The sequence below is a fragment of the Notolepis coatsorum genome (assembly GCF_963971535.1).
Source record: "Notolepis coatsorum genome assembly, chromosome: 2".
NCBI lineage: Eukaryota > Metazoa > Chordata > Actinopteri > Aulopiformes > Paralepididae > Notolepis > Notolepis coatsorum.
In genome coordinates this window covers 107,583,176-107,597,859 of record NC_140166.1, presented here as the reverse complement: position 1 = coordinate 107,597,859, position 14,684 = coordinate 107,583,176, and the positions used below count along the sequence as shown (strand labels likewise).

Here is a 14,684-nt window from a genome sequence, read left to right as displayed (position 1 = left end):
AGAGAGAGAGAGAGAGAGAGAGAGAGAGAGAGAGAGAGAGAGAGAGAGAAGTGGAAAAATACTGTTCTTCAGGTTGCCCATTCCCCCTCCACCACCATGCCGTCCTACTTTTATAGTACGATTTACTCATGAATAACACACACACACACACGCACACTGCTGTGTCTCCAGGGTAAACTCAAGGACACTGCAGAGCGGAGGACAGCAGACCGCTGGTTTCATCACTTCCTCTACATCACTTCCTGTACACCAGGGGTGGGCAAACTTTTTGAGCATAAGATCTACTTTCCAAGCTCTTTTCCAAGGCTGGACAGATCTACCATCAGCAGCCAAGACAGAGTGAAAAAAACTTTTAAGTCTCATCGTCATAGCTAATTATACTATCTGGGGAGAAAAGCATATACATATTGATATTCAAAAATATATATCTGACCTTTAAAATACTGATGGCACTTGCTCCAGTTGCCTTATTAGACCCCAGTGTATTAGCCCATTGCGAAATATTATACAAATCAAATTGTGGCTACATAGTTTTAAAATTCAAGATTGACAACTTCTCAGTGATCAAGATGTTTATTTGACATTTAGAGAGTCATGTATTGTACAACACAAAATATTGTATTATACTGTGTCCCAGCCAGTGGACGTCTGAGTAATAATAAATAAAATAATAGCACCGCCAAGGAGCATCACCTGACATGCACACCTTCCAAACATACAGAATAAACACATTGCACAGACAAGTCTAGTCTGATAACCTGTCAGATGCAGGTGTTGTCTGGTAGTAGGGGGGGACAGGCTGAGGATGGAGAGAGACCATAGAGAGGTGAGCGAGAGGACAGACTGGGATAGAGAGAGGACAGACTGGGATAGAGAGAGGACAGACTGGGATAGAGAGAGGACAGACTGGGATAGAGAGAGGACAGGCTGGGATAGAGAGAGGACAAGTCAAGTCAAGTCAAGAGTTTTAATTGTCACGGCATACAAGTATACAATGAAATGCGGGTGGTCTTGCCCGCGATGATGTGCAATACAGTGGTACAACATATAATAGAATCCAATAAAAATACAGTGGTACAACATATAATAGAATCCAATAAAAAAAAAACATTGTGCAATAAACAGGTAACAGGTAACATGGTGTGACATCTCGGTATCTGTACATAGTATTTACAGAGCATATAGGACATGCTAGGTAGCTTTAGTAGTGCAATACACTGTTCCTGTTGTTATACTAATTTAAAGTGGCCTTTCCTCTTGGCCATAAGTGTGCGTGTGTGCGGCATGAGTGTGTGCCCGCTCGTGTTAAAGTGTTAAAGTGGCTGCTAGTGTGTGAGCGTGCACAGCGTGCGTGTCGTGTGTGTGCTCGTGTGTGCTTGTGTGTGGATAGTTCAGTTTCTGTGGCACTCAATGTTCATTGTTCAAGGTTCTGATGGCCTGGGGGAAGAAGCTGAGCCTAAGCCTCTCCGTCCTAGTAGCTGGGGTTCGCAGGCGTCTGCCTGACCTCAGCAGCTGGAACAGGCTGTTATTGGGGTGGTGGGGGTCTTTCATTATTCTTGGATGGTGAGAGGACAGACTGGGATAGAGAGAGGAGAGGCTGGGGTAGAGAGAGGACAGGCTGGGATAGAGAGGACAGGCTGAGGACGGAGAGAGGGCAGTGTCTGAAGCAACTGGACCTGCTGTTGGACAGAGTTAAGGTCATTACATAACCGATACAACATATACACAACTACCAACCATCACGGCATACTGTGTGTGTGTGTGTGTGTGTGTGTGTGTGTGTGTGTGTGTGTGTGTGTGTGTGTGTGTGTGTGTGTGTGTGTGTGTGTGTGTGTGTGTGTGTGTGTGTGTGTGTGTGTGTGTGTGTGTGTGTGTGTGTGTGTGTGTGTGTGTGTGTGTGTCTAAGCTGTCTCCCTCCTATTACCTGTGGTCACATGGTACAAAGCTGACCTATTTTAGAAAGGAGAGAAAGGGAGAGAGACATGAGAGACGTGAGAAAGAGAGGGAGAGAGAAAGAGAGAGATGATGGGAAGTAGGCCTGAGTTTCATGTTGTTGAACTTGATCTCTTTTACTTCTGACCGATTTACATCAGAAACACTGACACAGCAAGGCCACAGTTTTTATGATGTAATCAGAGACTGGCCATGTCTGAAATCCCTCAGTACCTACTGAGAGAAAACGGTGCTTTTTCAATGTATGTGATGTATAGATTGGGGAGAGATGACCACAGCTAAAATGGTAGATCGAAATGTGCATGGAAGCAGGAGACGGTGATAGAACGGTGGTGGAACCAGTGGTTTCACAGGCACAGGCCGCGTCAGCGAGGGTTTTGTTATGAATTCCTTAGAAGAACATCTGAGATTAGAGTGTACTGTCTCCCAGGACAGGAGGGAGAGAGGTTCATCTTAATGAAACGTGAGTTTATTAGTGTTAAAGGTTATGCAGTTGTCATGACAACACGTCGCATGACAACCAGAAGGCGGGGCCGTCGTTGCGACGACGAACATCTATAAGTCGGACGGTGTTTCCGGGTGTAAGGCAGACGAGAATCTGACCAAGAGCGAGTAGGACTAAAATCTGACTGAGACTAAGAGGGAAGAAACCAGAAGAGACTCTCTCCTCTCGACGAGAGAGAGGGGGGGGGGGGGGGGGAGAATGGCACATCACCAGTAGCTTCGGCTACCACGAGGATGGTTTTAGGCTAACGAACAGGCCTGAACACTATTGGACTGAACAGCAAAAGGACGATAATATGAACACACCGAAAGATCATTAGAAATATACTATTCAAGGACAATACAATCTGTTAACATCTGAGCTGAGGTTTCTGTTTATAGCAATAAAACAACGCTTTTCCTCACAAGGTATTTCACGGTGTCGAAGTGTCGAATTCTTACGGAGGTGGGGAAGTATTATGGTTTACGGATTGCACTAACGGGGGGGAGATAAGGATCTTATCTACCAGTATCGGAGACGTCAGGACCATTAAAAGTACACAACGCAGAGGAATTGGATGGAGAGCCAAACAGACGAAGACGTGATACTGGCCAGTTTGATCAGAATCTTACAGTTGATGCCGTTGGGACCCGGATTTGCAAGAGATTAAAACAACGGGAACAGTTGGTTGTTGTTGGTTGTTGATGACAGCCGGATTTGCAAGAGATAAGAACAACGGATAAAGACTTTTTCAATAATGGGGCGACAGTGGACAACAGTCATCAATGTGTGGGAGAATCATGATCGAAGCAAGGCCGGCCAGCCCTGGGAGAGAGCGGCGAGTCGAGCGGTCAGGAGGCGAACCAGCGCTGTAGGGGAAACAGCGCTCCGATCAAAAATGTGAGTTCACTGTGCACACAGTTGTTTTGATTTTTTATAGCCAAATAAAAACGAACAGATAGTGAATCCGTAAACGTAAACATTTCTAGTTTGACACAGAGAGAGAATGCCAGCTGTAATAATATGAGCAGAGAGCCATGGTGTTTTGAGAAACCAAGATGGGTTTTATCTACGGGGAATGAAAAACAAACGGGCCGGTGAAGGAAGGCAGTGTTCTAAGGGGTTAATTCCATTTTTGTTGGTCTGTAATATAAGGGTTGTTTTCCTCGCAAGAGGCGGGAACGCGGGACTGTGAGTCGGGAGAATCTACCTACGTTTCTCAGACCTACCGTCATTTGGCATTCAGTCTATTTTTGACCTGTTCAGTACTTGCATGTTAGTAGATCATCTATTGGCATGTGACCTGCAGACATCATTATGACCTGTTTGGCCGACGAGACTCTAAGGAAGTTGTTTTGTTGTTAGGCCTTGAAAAAGGAGGGCAGCGTTTGTTTGTGAGAGAGTAGCCATTATGAGCGAGACAAGATGGCCGCAAAAGGGGCCACGAGGGGGATGATACAAGATGGCTGTGATAACAACAGATAAAGAACCAGGAAATGACACGTCAACTAAAACACCATGGAGGAGGAGTAGGTCGCCACCTAGTGGCGGAGGGGGGGTAGTGCTGGGGAGTTTTCATTACCCATAGGGGAATATTTAGCACAGAGATGGTGTGCAGTTATTTGAATGGGTTAATTATTGAATAAAGAGGGAGTTTGAATTCCAGTGGGGCCTTCTCACACCTAATAAATAGGCAGAGTCTTGAGGGGACACGTCACCAGAAAGAACTGGCGCGCGCTGGGGGTCACCCGTGGGACAAACGTAGAGCGCCGAGTGGGTATCGTTTAGCTGCTGGTGTCACGCCGGAAGACAACAAAACAGGGAACAGCCCTGTAGGATTAGATATGGGTGTGGAGAAGGTGGTAGACTAATAGCAAAACAAGGGAAGTCAAATGTACAGACGACTGCCGGTGTTGTGTTTCTGCTTTCAAGGGGGGAATGACACCGACAGCGATGGAGATGACCAGGAGACAGACTGGAGGAGGAGGAAGCCGCAGGGGCCAGGCACCGCAGCCTGGTACACAGATGATCCACGACGAGAGAGAGGAGACGGCGGCGGTGGAGGAGCAGATGTGGAGAGGACAGCCAGAGACACTGAGCAGTAGCAGACCAGGGGGGACATTTTTGCCTAGGGGACCGCGCCCTGGAGGGGGGACCAGCTCAGGAAAGGAGCCGTCACTGAAAGGGGCCCTTGCCCTAGAAGACGGAACCGGCCCAAGATGGGAGGTGTACTGTAAGAGAGGGAAGGGAGCGCTCTGATTTGGACGTGGGGTACCGAATAGGGGGGCCGAAGGGTTTAGGTGTGTCGTTTGAAAAGTTGCAATCTGTGTTTTTCTCTGTCTCTCTCTCTCTCTCCTCCATGACCGTTGTTTATCCTTTCTGGTTTGGGTGTGATGCGGGTAATGGAAAACAAAGGAAAACAGCAGACGGCGGGGCCCTAATTGTTATGAGTCTATTTTTGTGTATAATTAATTGAAAAACCAAGTAGTCTTATGATTCTGAGGGGTGATAAGAATCAAGGGGGGATTGAGAGAAAACGGTGCTTTTTCAATGTATGTGATGTATAGATTGGGGAGAGATGAGCACAGCTAAAATGGTAGATCGAAATGTGCATGGAAGCAGGAGACGGTGATAGAACGGTGGTGGAACCAGTGGTTTCACAGGCACAGGCCGCGTCAGCGAGGGTTTTGTTATGAATTCCTTAGAAGAACATCTGAGATTAGAGTGTACTGTCTCCCAGGACAGGAGGGAGAGAGGTTCATCTTAATGAAACGTGAGTTTATTAGTGTTAAAGGTTATGCAGTTGTCATGACAACACGTCGCATGACAACCAGAAGGCGGGGCCGTCGTTGCGACGACGAACATCTATAAGTCGGACGGTGTTTCCGGGTGTAAGGCAGACGAGAATCTGACCAAGAGCGAGTAGGACTAAAATCTGACTGAGACTAAGAGGGAAGAAACCAGAAGAGACTCTCTCCTCTCGACGAGAGAGAGGGGGGGGGGGGGGAGAATGGCACATCACCAGTAGCTTCGGCTACCACGAGGATGGTTTTAGGCTAACGAACAGGCCTGAACACTATTGGACTGAACAGCAAAAGGACGATAATATGAACACACCGAAAGATCATTAGAAATATACTCTTCAAGGACAATACAATCTGTTAACATCTGAGCTGAGGTTTCTGTTTATAGCAATAAAACAACGCTTTTCCTCACAAGGTATTTCACGGTGTCGAAGTGTCGAATTCTTACGGAGGTGGGGAAGTATTATGGTTTACGGATTGCACTAACGGGGGGGAGATAAGGATCTTATCTACCAGTATCGGAGACGTCAGGACCATTAAAAGTACACAACGCAGAGGAATTGGATGGAGAGCCAAACAGACGAAGACGTGATACTGGCCAGTTTGATCAGAATCTTACACTACTAACCCTACTACCCTCAGTACCTACACAACCAGACAGAAGCTACTAACCCTACTACCCTCAGTACCTACACAACCAGACAGAAGCTACTAACCCTATTGCCCTCAGTACCTACACAATCAGACCGAAGCAAGCGTCAGGCAAGTGCTACCAGAGTCTCATGGCCAGTACAGAGAGACTCAGGCGTCGGTTACACATAGGGTGTTTTCGTTTCGTTTTCAAGATGAGTTTCGCTTTCCAGAGCGCAACGTAGTGACAGCCGAGTTAGACATTTGTTTTGCGATTCAACCGGATAAAATGTGCCAGAAGGTATGGGTTCTTACCTATCTCGATGTGATTTATCTAGAGATATCTACCGCAAGAATTTTAGGTGTCAATGAAGCCAGCATTGCAATCTGGTTAGAGGTGGTGGAGAGAATAAAGGTTAGCATATGAATTGTAATCCTTGGTTAGAAACAAAATAATGGATGGATTATCCAAGAGGGGTCCTGAGGGGGGGGAATGAAGAGCGAGCAAGAGCATTATGTATGTATTGTATTGTATTGTAAGTATTATGTATATATCTCGTAACCTACATTTATATTGATTCAAATACTGGACTGTATAGTCCTGTGATTTATTGTGGATATTTACTGTTAATGTTTGTATGTCTAGTTTTATGTCATGTTAAAAAAATAATAAATAAAATGTGTTCACATTTGTTTTGCGATCTGAGCACTTTCGTTTTGTCAGAACGAGGCGTGGTCAGACCGCAACGGTTCGCGTCTCGAATTCAGCACTGAGCATGCATGGGGAGGTAGTTACCTTGGATGTGCCAATACACTTCCTGCAAAAAAATCAACAAGCCTCTTTAAATGCCTCCGTGAGCTATTTAGCCAATGTAGCACTTCTTTTTCAGCAAAGAAAGTGCAATAAAAGTGCAATAAACAAAACAGATACATTCACTGTGTGTTCTGCCTCTCATTTGTTGATGAAACAAAACTAACATCAACACAATTGACCACCAAGAGCGGATAGTTTAGTCTCACAAAAAGATCTCCAATGTTGTTAGCTACATGCTAACATGAATGGAATATGCCATTATAACAGAATAGCATTGTGGGTAGCAGCTGACGTTAGCTCACGTTAGCCAGCCAGCACCAAACTGATGATATCAGGAGCTATCAGTAGCTAGATAACATTAGACAACGCCTCATGTATTAAACAAAGGTGAATAGATGACTGGGCCATTTTGTTTAATGCTTGTTAAGATTGAAAGAGGAGCTCTGAGCTAACAGGGTCTGATAGCTAACGTTAGCTCACGTTAGCCAGCTGCTCATGCAATCGTTAATGCTAGCAGAATGAATGGATGTAAACTTTATTTAACATATTGCAGAATGGGTACAATACAATACGGCTCAATACAAACAATTGTTAAGGGAATGCAGACTGTTGTAGCTTGGACTGGGGTCCTTATAACAATAACATGACAACACATGGTAGCTGCAGCTATTTGGGACAGCTCTGTCATCAGCGGACGTTGGTGAGGGCACGCAGATGTCGGTATCTACTGCGCATGGGCATTGAGCAACAACGGCTTCACGCAGATTACATGACACGTTGTCGGCGAGTTTTGGCGAGTATCCAAAACGAAAACACCTTTTCAGCGTTGTCAGTAGGGCAGCGCGTTTTCCTGCCAAAACGGCATTTCTATTTAACTGGGACAGCAAACGTATTCATTCAGCAACAAAACGAAAACAAAAACACCTAGTCTAACCATGGCCTCAGAAGGAGCTTCTATCCCCAGGCCATCAGGATGCTCAATGCCAATGACACTTAGGGCTAGATCCACAAAGAATGGATTGCACGGTGCTAATTGCACCCTTACTTACAATTCATTATGAATTGAAAACGGGGGACCCTGATGTAAACAAGACGAAAGTCTTTCTCTGGTCTGCATCCCCTTAACAATTGTGTGTATTGATCCGTACTGTATTGTACCCATTCTGCAATCTGTTAACGGTGACATGCATTATAAATGTCATTTTTCAGTCTCTTCTAGCATTGTATTATAGTAATAGGAGTTAGTATCAATGTGTTTTAGTGTCTAAATACCATATTGGCGGATTGCTTTGATTCAGCTCAGATCATTTCCTGCTCCAGTAAATTAGGCCATCCTGATTTGAAGGCCTGCGTGATGTTACTCAGGCTCTGGGTAGCAGACAGTGATGTGATTGGCTCTGTGGTTGTAGCTAATGCCCGCCCACAATCTACCTAGACTGATTCTCATACTCATACTGTAAGAGCCGCATTCAAGCTTATTTGTTTTGATTAATTCTGAACCTGTATTAATACATTTCTCTGTTTCAGTGAGTGGGGCGCTTTGCTCAGGTGAATGGGGCGGGGCTAACGCTATAAGACACAGGTGCGGCGTGTGACGGCAGGGCAGCAGGCAGCAGCAATACTGTCATTGACACGCAACGCAGACGCAACCTTTTTGTTATTGAGATTATTAGGATCTCTTGTTTTATTTCTATGTACGATATTGTTTTCATATTTTGTTCTTGCTGGACATTAAAAGAGCAAAAAGAGCAACAAAAACGTGCAGTGGTTTCTGTTCTGCGACTGCGAGTCTGACACTGCTTCCCAGCCCTACAAGTGGCCAAGAAAGGAAGATTCAAATAGGTTATAGGACAAACCTGTTTGGATTTTGGCCACTACACATACTCTGCATGCACTCTAGAGGGAGAGAGAGAGAGAGAGATAGAGAGCATTCGGGAGCATTTGGGGGGGGGGACCGGGGGGGGGGGGGGGGACCTGCCGCGCGGCACACACCTCCGAACGGGAGAGTGAGGGAGGGAAAAAAAGGAAGAGGGAGGGAGGAGGGAGGAAGAGAGGGCTACCAGTCGCAGACTGTGTGGACTGACTGTCACTCAAAGTGCTTGGGGGGCGGAGCCAGGCCATAACAGCCTGAAATCTTGAAGCTGAAAAATGATGGTTTTGAGTACTTGATTAGAAATATAAAACAATGCATTTTTTGGAAAAAAACCTTAAAGATGTCTTCAATAGAATTTACAGGAATTGTGTAAAGTTGTCCACAATTTCATTCAATCAATCACGTGCGCAGATAGGCAAAAAGAATGGTCGTAATACAGTCCGATGGTCAAAACACAAAACAGGCTCTCGTACAAAAAGAAGGGATTGTTCAATACTCAGAGTAGTCGTCCGGTCCAGGGTCAGTACACAAGGGGGTTTCTCAGCCAGTCTAGGGTCCAGTACACAATGAACACCTTCTCGCCTTCACCTCTCCTCTCACTACCTCTCACCTCACAAAACTCTGAAAATCTCAATCTCTCTATGTCACAACTCCAACCTCACCTCCACTCAACTCACCTCTGACTAACCTAGTGTATTTGTAGTGTGTCTGGGGTGTGTGCACGGGAGATGTGGGTGAATTAATGATGCACAGGTGTGTTCTATCAGTAGTAATCAGCTACCTAATTGTTTCTACTCCTTCCGTGGCAATAATATCTCCCGTCCTTCACATATCCATGAGAGGGGGGTTGATTGATATCTGCAACATAGCCCCCCCCCCCCCCCCCCCCCCCCCCTAGCGCCGAGCTTCTTGGGGCAGACCATGCTCCCAGTGCTTCTCTCTTGGACAATGCATCCGCGTTCCCGTGTGCTGCGCGCGACCTGTGGATGATGGAGAAGACAAAAGGCTGTAAGGATAGGAACCAGCGGGTGACCCTAGCGTTGGTGTCCTTATTACGTGATAGCCAAATGAGGGGTGCATGGTCCGTGAGTAGGGTGAAGCGCCGTCCCAACAGATAATATTTTAACTCCTCTGGGGCCCATTTTATCGCCAAGCACTCCTTCTCAATCGTAGAGTAATTCTTCTCCCGGGGCAGTAGCTTGCGTCTGATAAAAATCACTGGGTGTTCCTCACCTTCTCTCAGGTGTGATAGCACGGCACCCACCCCAATCTCAGATGTATCCGTCTGTACCAACAGAGGCTGGCTGAAGTCGGGGGTCACCAGTAGGGATGTCCGATATTATCGGCCGACCGATATTATCGGCCGATATCGGCAGTAAAATGTGATATCGAAAAATATCGGTATCGGTTTAAAAAAAATAAAAAACAATAACAATATTTGTTATGTATATATCCAGTGAAATTATTAGTTACCTGAAATTATTCAGTTTTTTGGACGGGGAAACCCTGCATATATCGGTATCGGTTGATATCGGTTGATATCGGTATCGGAAATTAAGAGTTGGACAATATCGGAATATCGGTATCGGTAAAAAAGCCAATATCGAGCATCCCTAGTCACCAGCACTGGTTCCGAACAGTTTGTCCTTCAGCTGCTGAAAGGCCTTCTCCATCTCCTCTGTCCACAGGACCTTGTCTGGCAGTTTGTTCTTCGTTAGGTTGGTCAGTGGTGCTGCTAGGGCGGAGAAGTTGGGGACAAAACGTCGGTAATAGCTGGCTAGGCCTATGAAGGTTCGTACCTGCTTTTTGGTTTGGGGGCGGGGCCAGCTCAGGATGGCCTCGACCTTGCCTGCTTGGGGTCTGATACACCCTCTCCCGATGGTGTACCCCAAGTAGTCAGCGTCCTGTAGGCCCAGGTGACATTTCTTCGGGTTAGAGTTGAGCCCTGTCCCTCTCAAAGCTTGTAGACAGCCGTGACCTGGCGTAGATGCGTTCCCCACTCCTCACTGTGAATAATGATGTCATCGATGTAGGCCGCTGCGTACTCTCGGTGGGTCGGAGAATCTGGTCCATCAGCCTCTGAAATGTGGCCGGAGCGCTGTGTAGACCGCAAGGTAGGACAACATAGTGGGGTGGCAAACGCTGTTTTCTCCCTATCTTCGGGTGCCAGGGGAACCTGCCAGTAGCCTGTAGTGAGGTCTAACATGGTGATATACCTCGCCTTACCTAGCCATTCAATAAGTTCATCTACTCTTGGCATAGGGTAGGCGTCGAATTTAGATATGACGTTCAACTGCCGGAAATCATTACAGAACCTAGGGGTTCCATCTGGCTTAGGGACTAGGACGATGTGGCTACACCATCCGCTATTGGACTCCACAATAACTCCCGCCTGTAACATGTCTTGCACTTCTTTTCGTACTGCTTCTTTTCTGGCCTCCGGGAAGCAGTAGGGACGCAGTTTCACCTTCTTCCCTATGATAGTAGAGATATGGTGGTGGATTACCTCGGTTCTCTCTGGTTCCGTGGAGAACACATCCCGATGGTATTCCACCGGCTCCCTTAGGTTGTTATTCTGCGGTACGCTGAGTTGGTCTCCCATGGGTACTTCAAGCTGTTGGGTCCGGCCTGGTATCTGTGGTGAGGTGAAAGATTACAGAGCCTCCCGGGCTTCCCATTTTTTTAGCAAGTTTATCTTCACCGGCGGACGCCTCCCTGTCTGTCGCACTCTATAATTCACCTGACCCACCTTTTCCATAACTTCATAGGGACCGTGCCACTCTGCTAGAAATGTACACTCTGATGTGGGGACCAACACTAACACTCTATCCCCTGACTGGAATTCTCTGGGTTGAGTGCCCTGGTTATAGACCCTGGCCCTGCTGGGCTTTGGCCATGTGGTCTCTCACCAGGGGCCACAAGGTGGCCATCCTCTCCTGGATCTCCTCAACATGATACACCAAACTCCGGTGCAGTGAAGGCTGGTGTTCCCAGGCCTCTTTGGCTATATCCAGCATTCCTCTCCCGAGGGATGGCCTCAGGGTACCGGGTGGCATAGTCCATGATCACCAGGATGTACTGATGGCCCCTGGCGCTGCGGGGTAAGGGCCCCACAAGGTCCACCCCAATCCTGCTGAAGGGAATCCAATCCAACTTTATTTATAAAGCGCTTTAACAGCCACAGGGGCACAAAGTGCTGTACAGAGGGAGCATATTAAAAACTATAAGCAGCACTAAAAATTAGGGATGTCCGATATTATCGGCCGACCGATATTCAGATCACCCCAGACAGGTTCGGCCTCATCGTGGAGCGATGACTCCTCTCCTCCGCTGTTGACCGGTGGCCCGTTGTACTCTGCTGGGCCGGCGGTGGGCTCCCCCTCATCGTTGTCCTCACTGACCGGGTTGGAGTCTTCCTCTGGTAGGGGGTCGGTAGAAGCCTGGGGGTCCACCTCGTGTAAACCACACATTCGTGTCCGGGCTCTGGTCGGTGTGGTGGTGGACACTGTTTTGGGGGGACAGCGTCTTTCGGCCGCCAAACTCTCCCACAGTGGTCGGAACAATGCACAGTCAGTACCTGGAGGTTTTCGGTGGTCGTCGTACATTTCCCCCGGGTGGAGGTTAGTTCGATGGTGGCGGTCGGATATTGTATAGTCTCCCCATGTACACCGGTGACTCCCACTGTCTTTTACAGGAGGGGACCATCAGGGGGGGTGTCACTGAGCTCCCTGAGTCTAACAATGCGGTCGTGTCAGGATTATTAGCTCTTACTGGAGTGAGAGTGGATACGTTTGTGTCCTCCGCCCAGCAGGCGGTTGCAAGTGCACACGGTCGGGACAGGTGTGGTTCAGCTGCAGAGGGCATCGACACGTCATTCCTATCGGGAAATATGGCCCTCCTCGCTGCAGTTGAAACACTTTCTTCTGTCATTATACATTACAGGTTGTCTGAAGAGGGGTGTGGGGTTGAGGTAGCAGGGTGATTCGATTCTCTTACCCGTCTCCTTCAGCCGGCTGGGTGGTCCGGTCTTTGTGCTGCTACTCCTCCGGTATAGCGCTTCTGCTGCTTGATACACCTCCATTCCCTCTACGACCTCGTCGAAGCATGTGGGCTTTGTTTGGCTGATGGTCTTACGTGCGTCGGCAGGTAGGGCACGTAAATATCTGTTCATTGCCATACGTTCGACTGGTGAACTGTTCTGGGGCTCTGCCAATTGTTTGCTAGCCGTAACAAATCATGTTGTTGTTCTCTGGGGGACAAGTTCCCGTCATATGCCCAATCATGATACCGCTGGGAACGCGTGAGAAATGTAATTCCCGAACTACGCAGTATTTCCTTTTTCAGAAATGCATACGTTTTATCCTCCAGCAGGGCGGTGCCATGATATGCCATCTGGTCTATACCGGATAGAAATGGTATCAAATGGTAAACAGACTAACCCACTGTTCCGCTGGCCAGCTCTCACGTTCAGCGGTGCGTTCAAAATCCGACAGGTAACTCTCAATGTAGTCCTGGCTGTTTAGCTTGACCAGAAAGCGTCCGGGATTAATGTTGTTCATCTGTCTCTCCTCTCTGTGGGCCTCTGCGCGGTGGAACGAAACGAGTGCTTCCTGCCTCCATTTCTCCTCCATTTCCAGAGTCTCCCTCAGAATCTCGTAGGGGTGGGAATGACCAGAGGCCTCGCGATACGATATTATCACAATACTTAAGTCACGATACGATAGTATTGCGATTAAAAATATATTGCGATATGCTGAGTATTGCGATATTAATATTGTGATATATTGCAATTTATTACCTTTTTAAAAACGTTGTCAACATGTTTTATCTAATAATTTTTTTTAATGTTTGTTGTTAATTCAGTCTGTTCACCTCACTTCAATAATTTTTATTGCAGCAAATGGGATTTTCCCAAGCAGACAGTCAACACTGTAATCTGTGTTGCATGTACCTGACAAACTGAACTGTTTATATTACAGTCATATTCCAACTTAACTGAATGCACACGTGTGCAAGTGTGTGTGGACTACTGTACTATTACAGGTATTGAAATGAACAATGCAACTTCCTTATTATAAAAAATTATAATAATAATTATTATTATTATTATAAAATGTGCATAATAAAATATCGATACTTGGTGTCCTTGTATCGATACAGTATCGCCACGCAAAGTATCGCGATACTAGGGCTGTCCCCGACTAAGGATTTGGATAGTCGACTATGATTGGCCAAAATTTGCCGTTAGTAGCCAAAGTATAATATATTATTTTTATTTTAAATTTTTTTTATCATTTCATTTGGGCTGTGGGGGGTGCTTAATGTCTGAAGGAGTCGACTGAAGGCTTCTTGTCCTCAATTGGTCCACTGATGGATACATCTTGATATTTGTCTAGTCTAGTGTGTTCATTAGATGGGTGAAATCCTCTTTCAGTGCCTCTGTGCCTGTTTTCATAGGCAGTTAGCCTCTGGTATGCGTGCCATTAGCGTTAGCCACGCTTGTAGGCCTCTTTTATTTTGGAAATAATGATAAAAAAATTCAAAATTTTTGAAATATATATACATTTTTCTTTTTTCTTTTGTTTTTGTATTCGACTAAGAGGTTGGCAGTCGACTACGGCTCCTTTCGACCGATTAGTCGACTAATCGACTAATAGGGGTCAGCCGTACGCGATACTATACTGTATCGATATTTTCCCCCACCACTAGAATCTCGTCGTGGCGTGCTCGAGACTCTTGCAACGCTTCATCATGATGTTTCCGCTCCATCTGTTGTTGAGACTCGCTGTATTGAGTCCACTCCAGGAACAATGCCTTAACAGGTTCAGCGCCAGAGGTCTCTATGGGCGTATGGCCGTTGTGTGCCAGCGCTCTGTTCAATGGGGATAAATTCCGGTGTTTGCAGTGCTAAAACTATATTAAATATTATAGCTATGGATCTAATAACATAGTCGATTGTCAGTGAGTTTCTTCCGGTGAACATGCAAAAAACTTTTTTCATCCATACATTTCCATTTTATACCGTAGTGAATATGAGTATAGTTTTAGAGTGATTCTGTGTAATCCCGGCACCTGCAGCAGGGACATCTGATGCTCCAGGATGTGCGAGAGGATGGTGTTGAAGGC

General features: G+C 46.5%; 1 protein-coding gene across 1 annotated transcript in view; it reads right to left on the bottom strand.

Moving 5' to 3' along the window:
• LOC311223483 (hexokinase-1-like) overlaps positions 1-12,028 on the bottom strand; it is a gene marked incomplete at its 5' end in the record, with an annotated part of 122,586 nt that extends 110,558 nt beyond the window's left edge. Inside the window, 2 exons of the mRNA XM_084308268.1 lie at positions 10,180-10,293; positions 11,842-12,028. Of these exons, the coding sequence (XP_084164394.1) occupies positions 10,180-10,293; positions 11,842-12,028 (301 nt within the window). The remainder of the gene's footprint in view (positions 1-10,179; positions 10,294-11,841) is intronic.
• Positions 12,029-14,684: the final 2,656 nt, after the last annotated feature.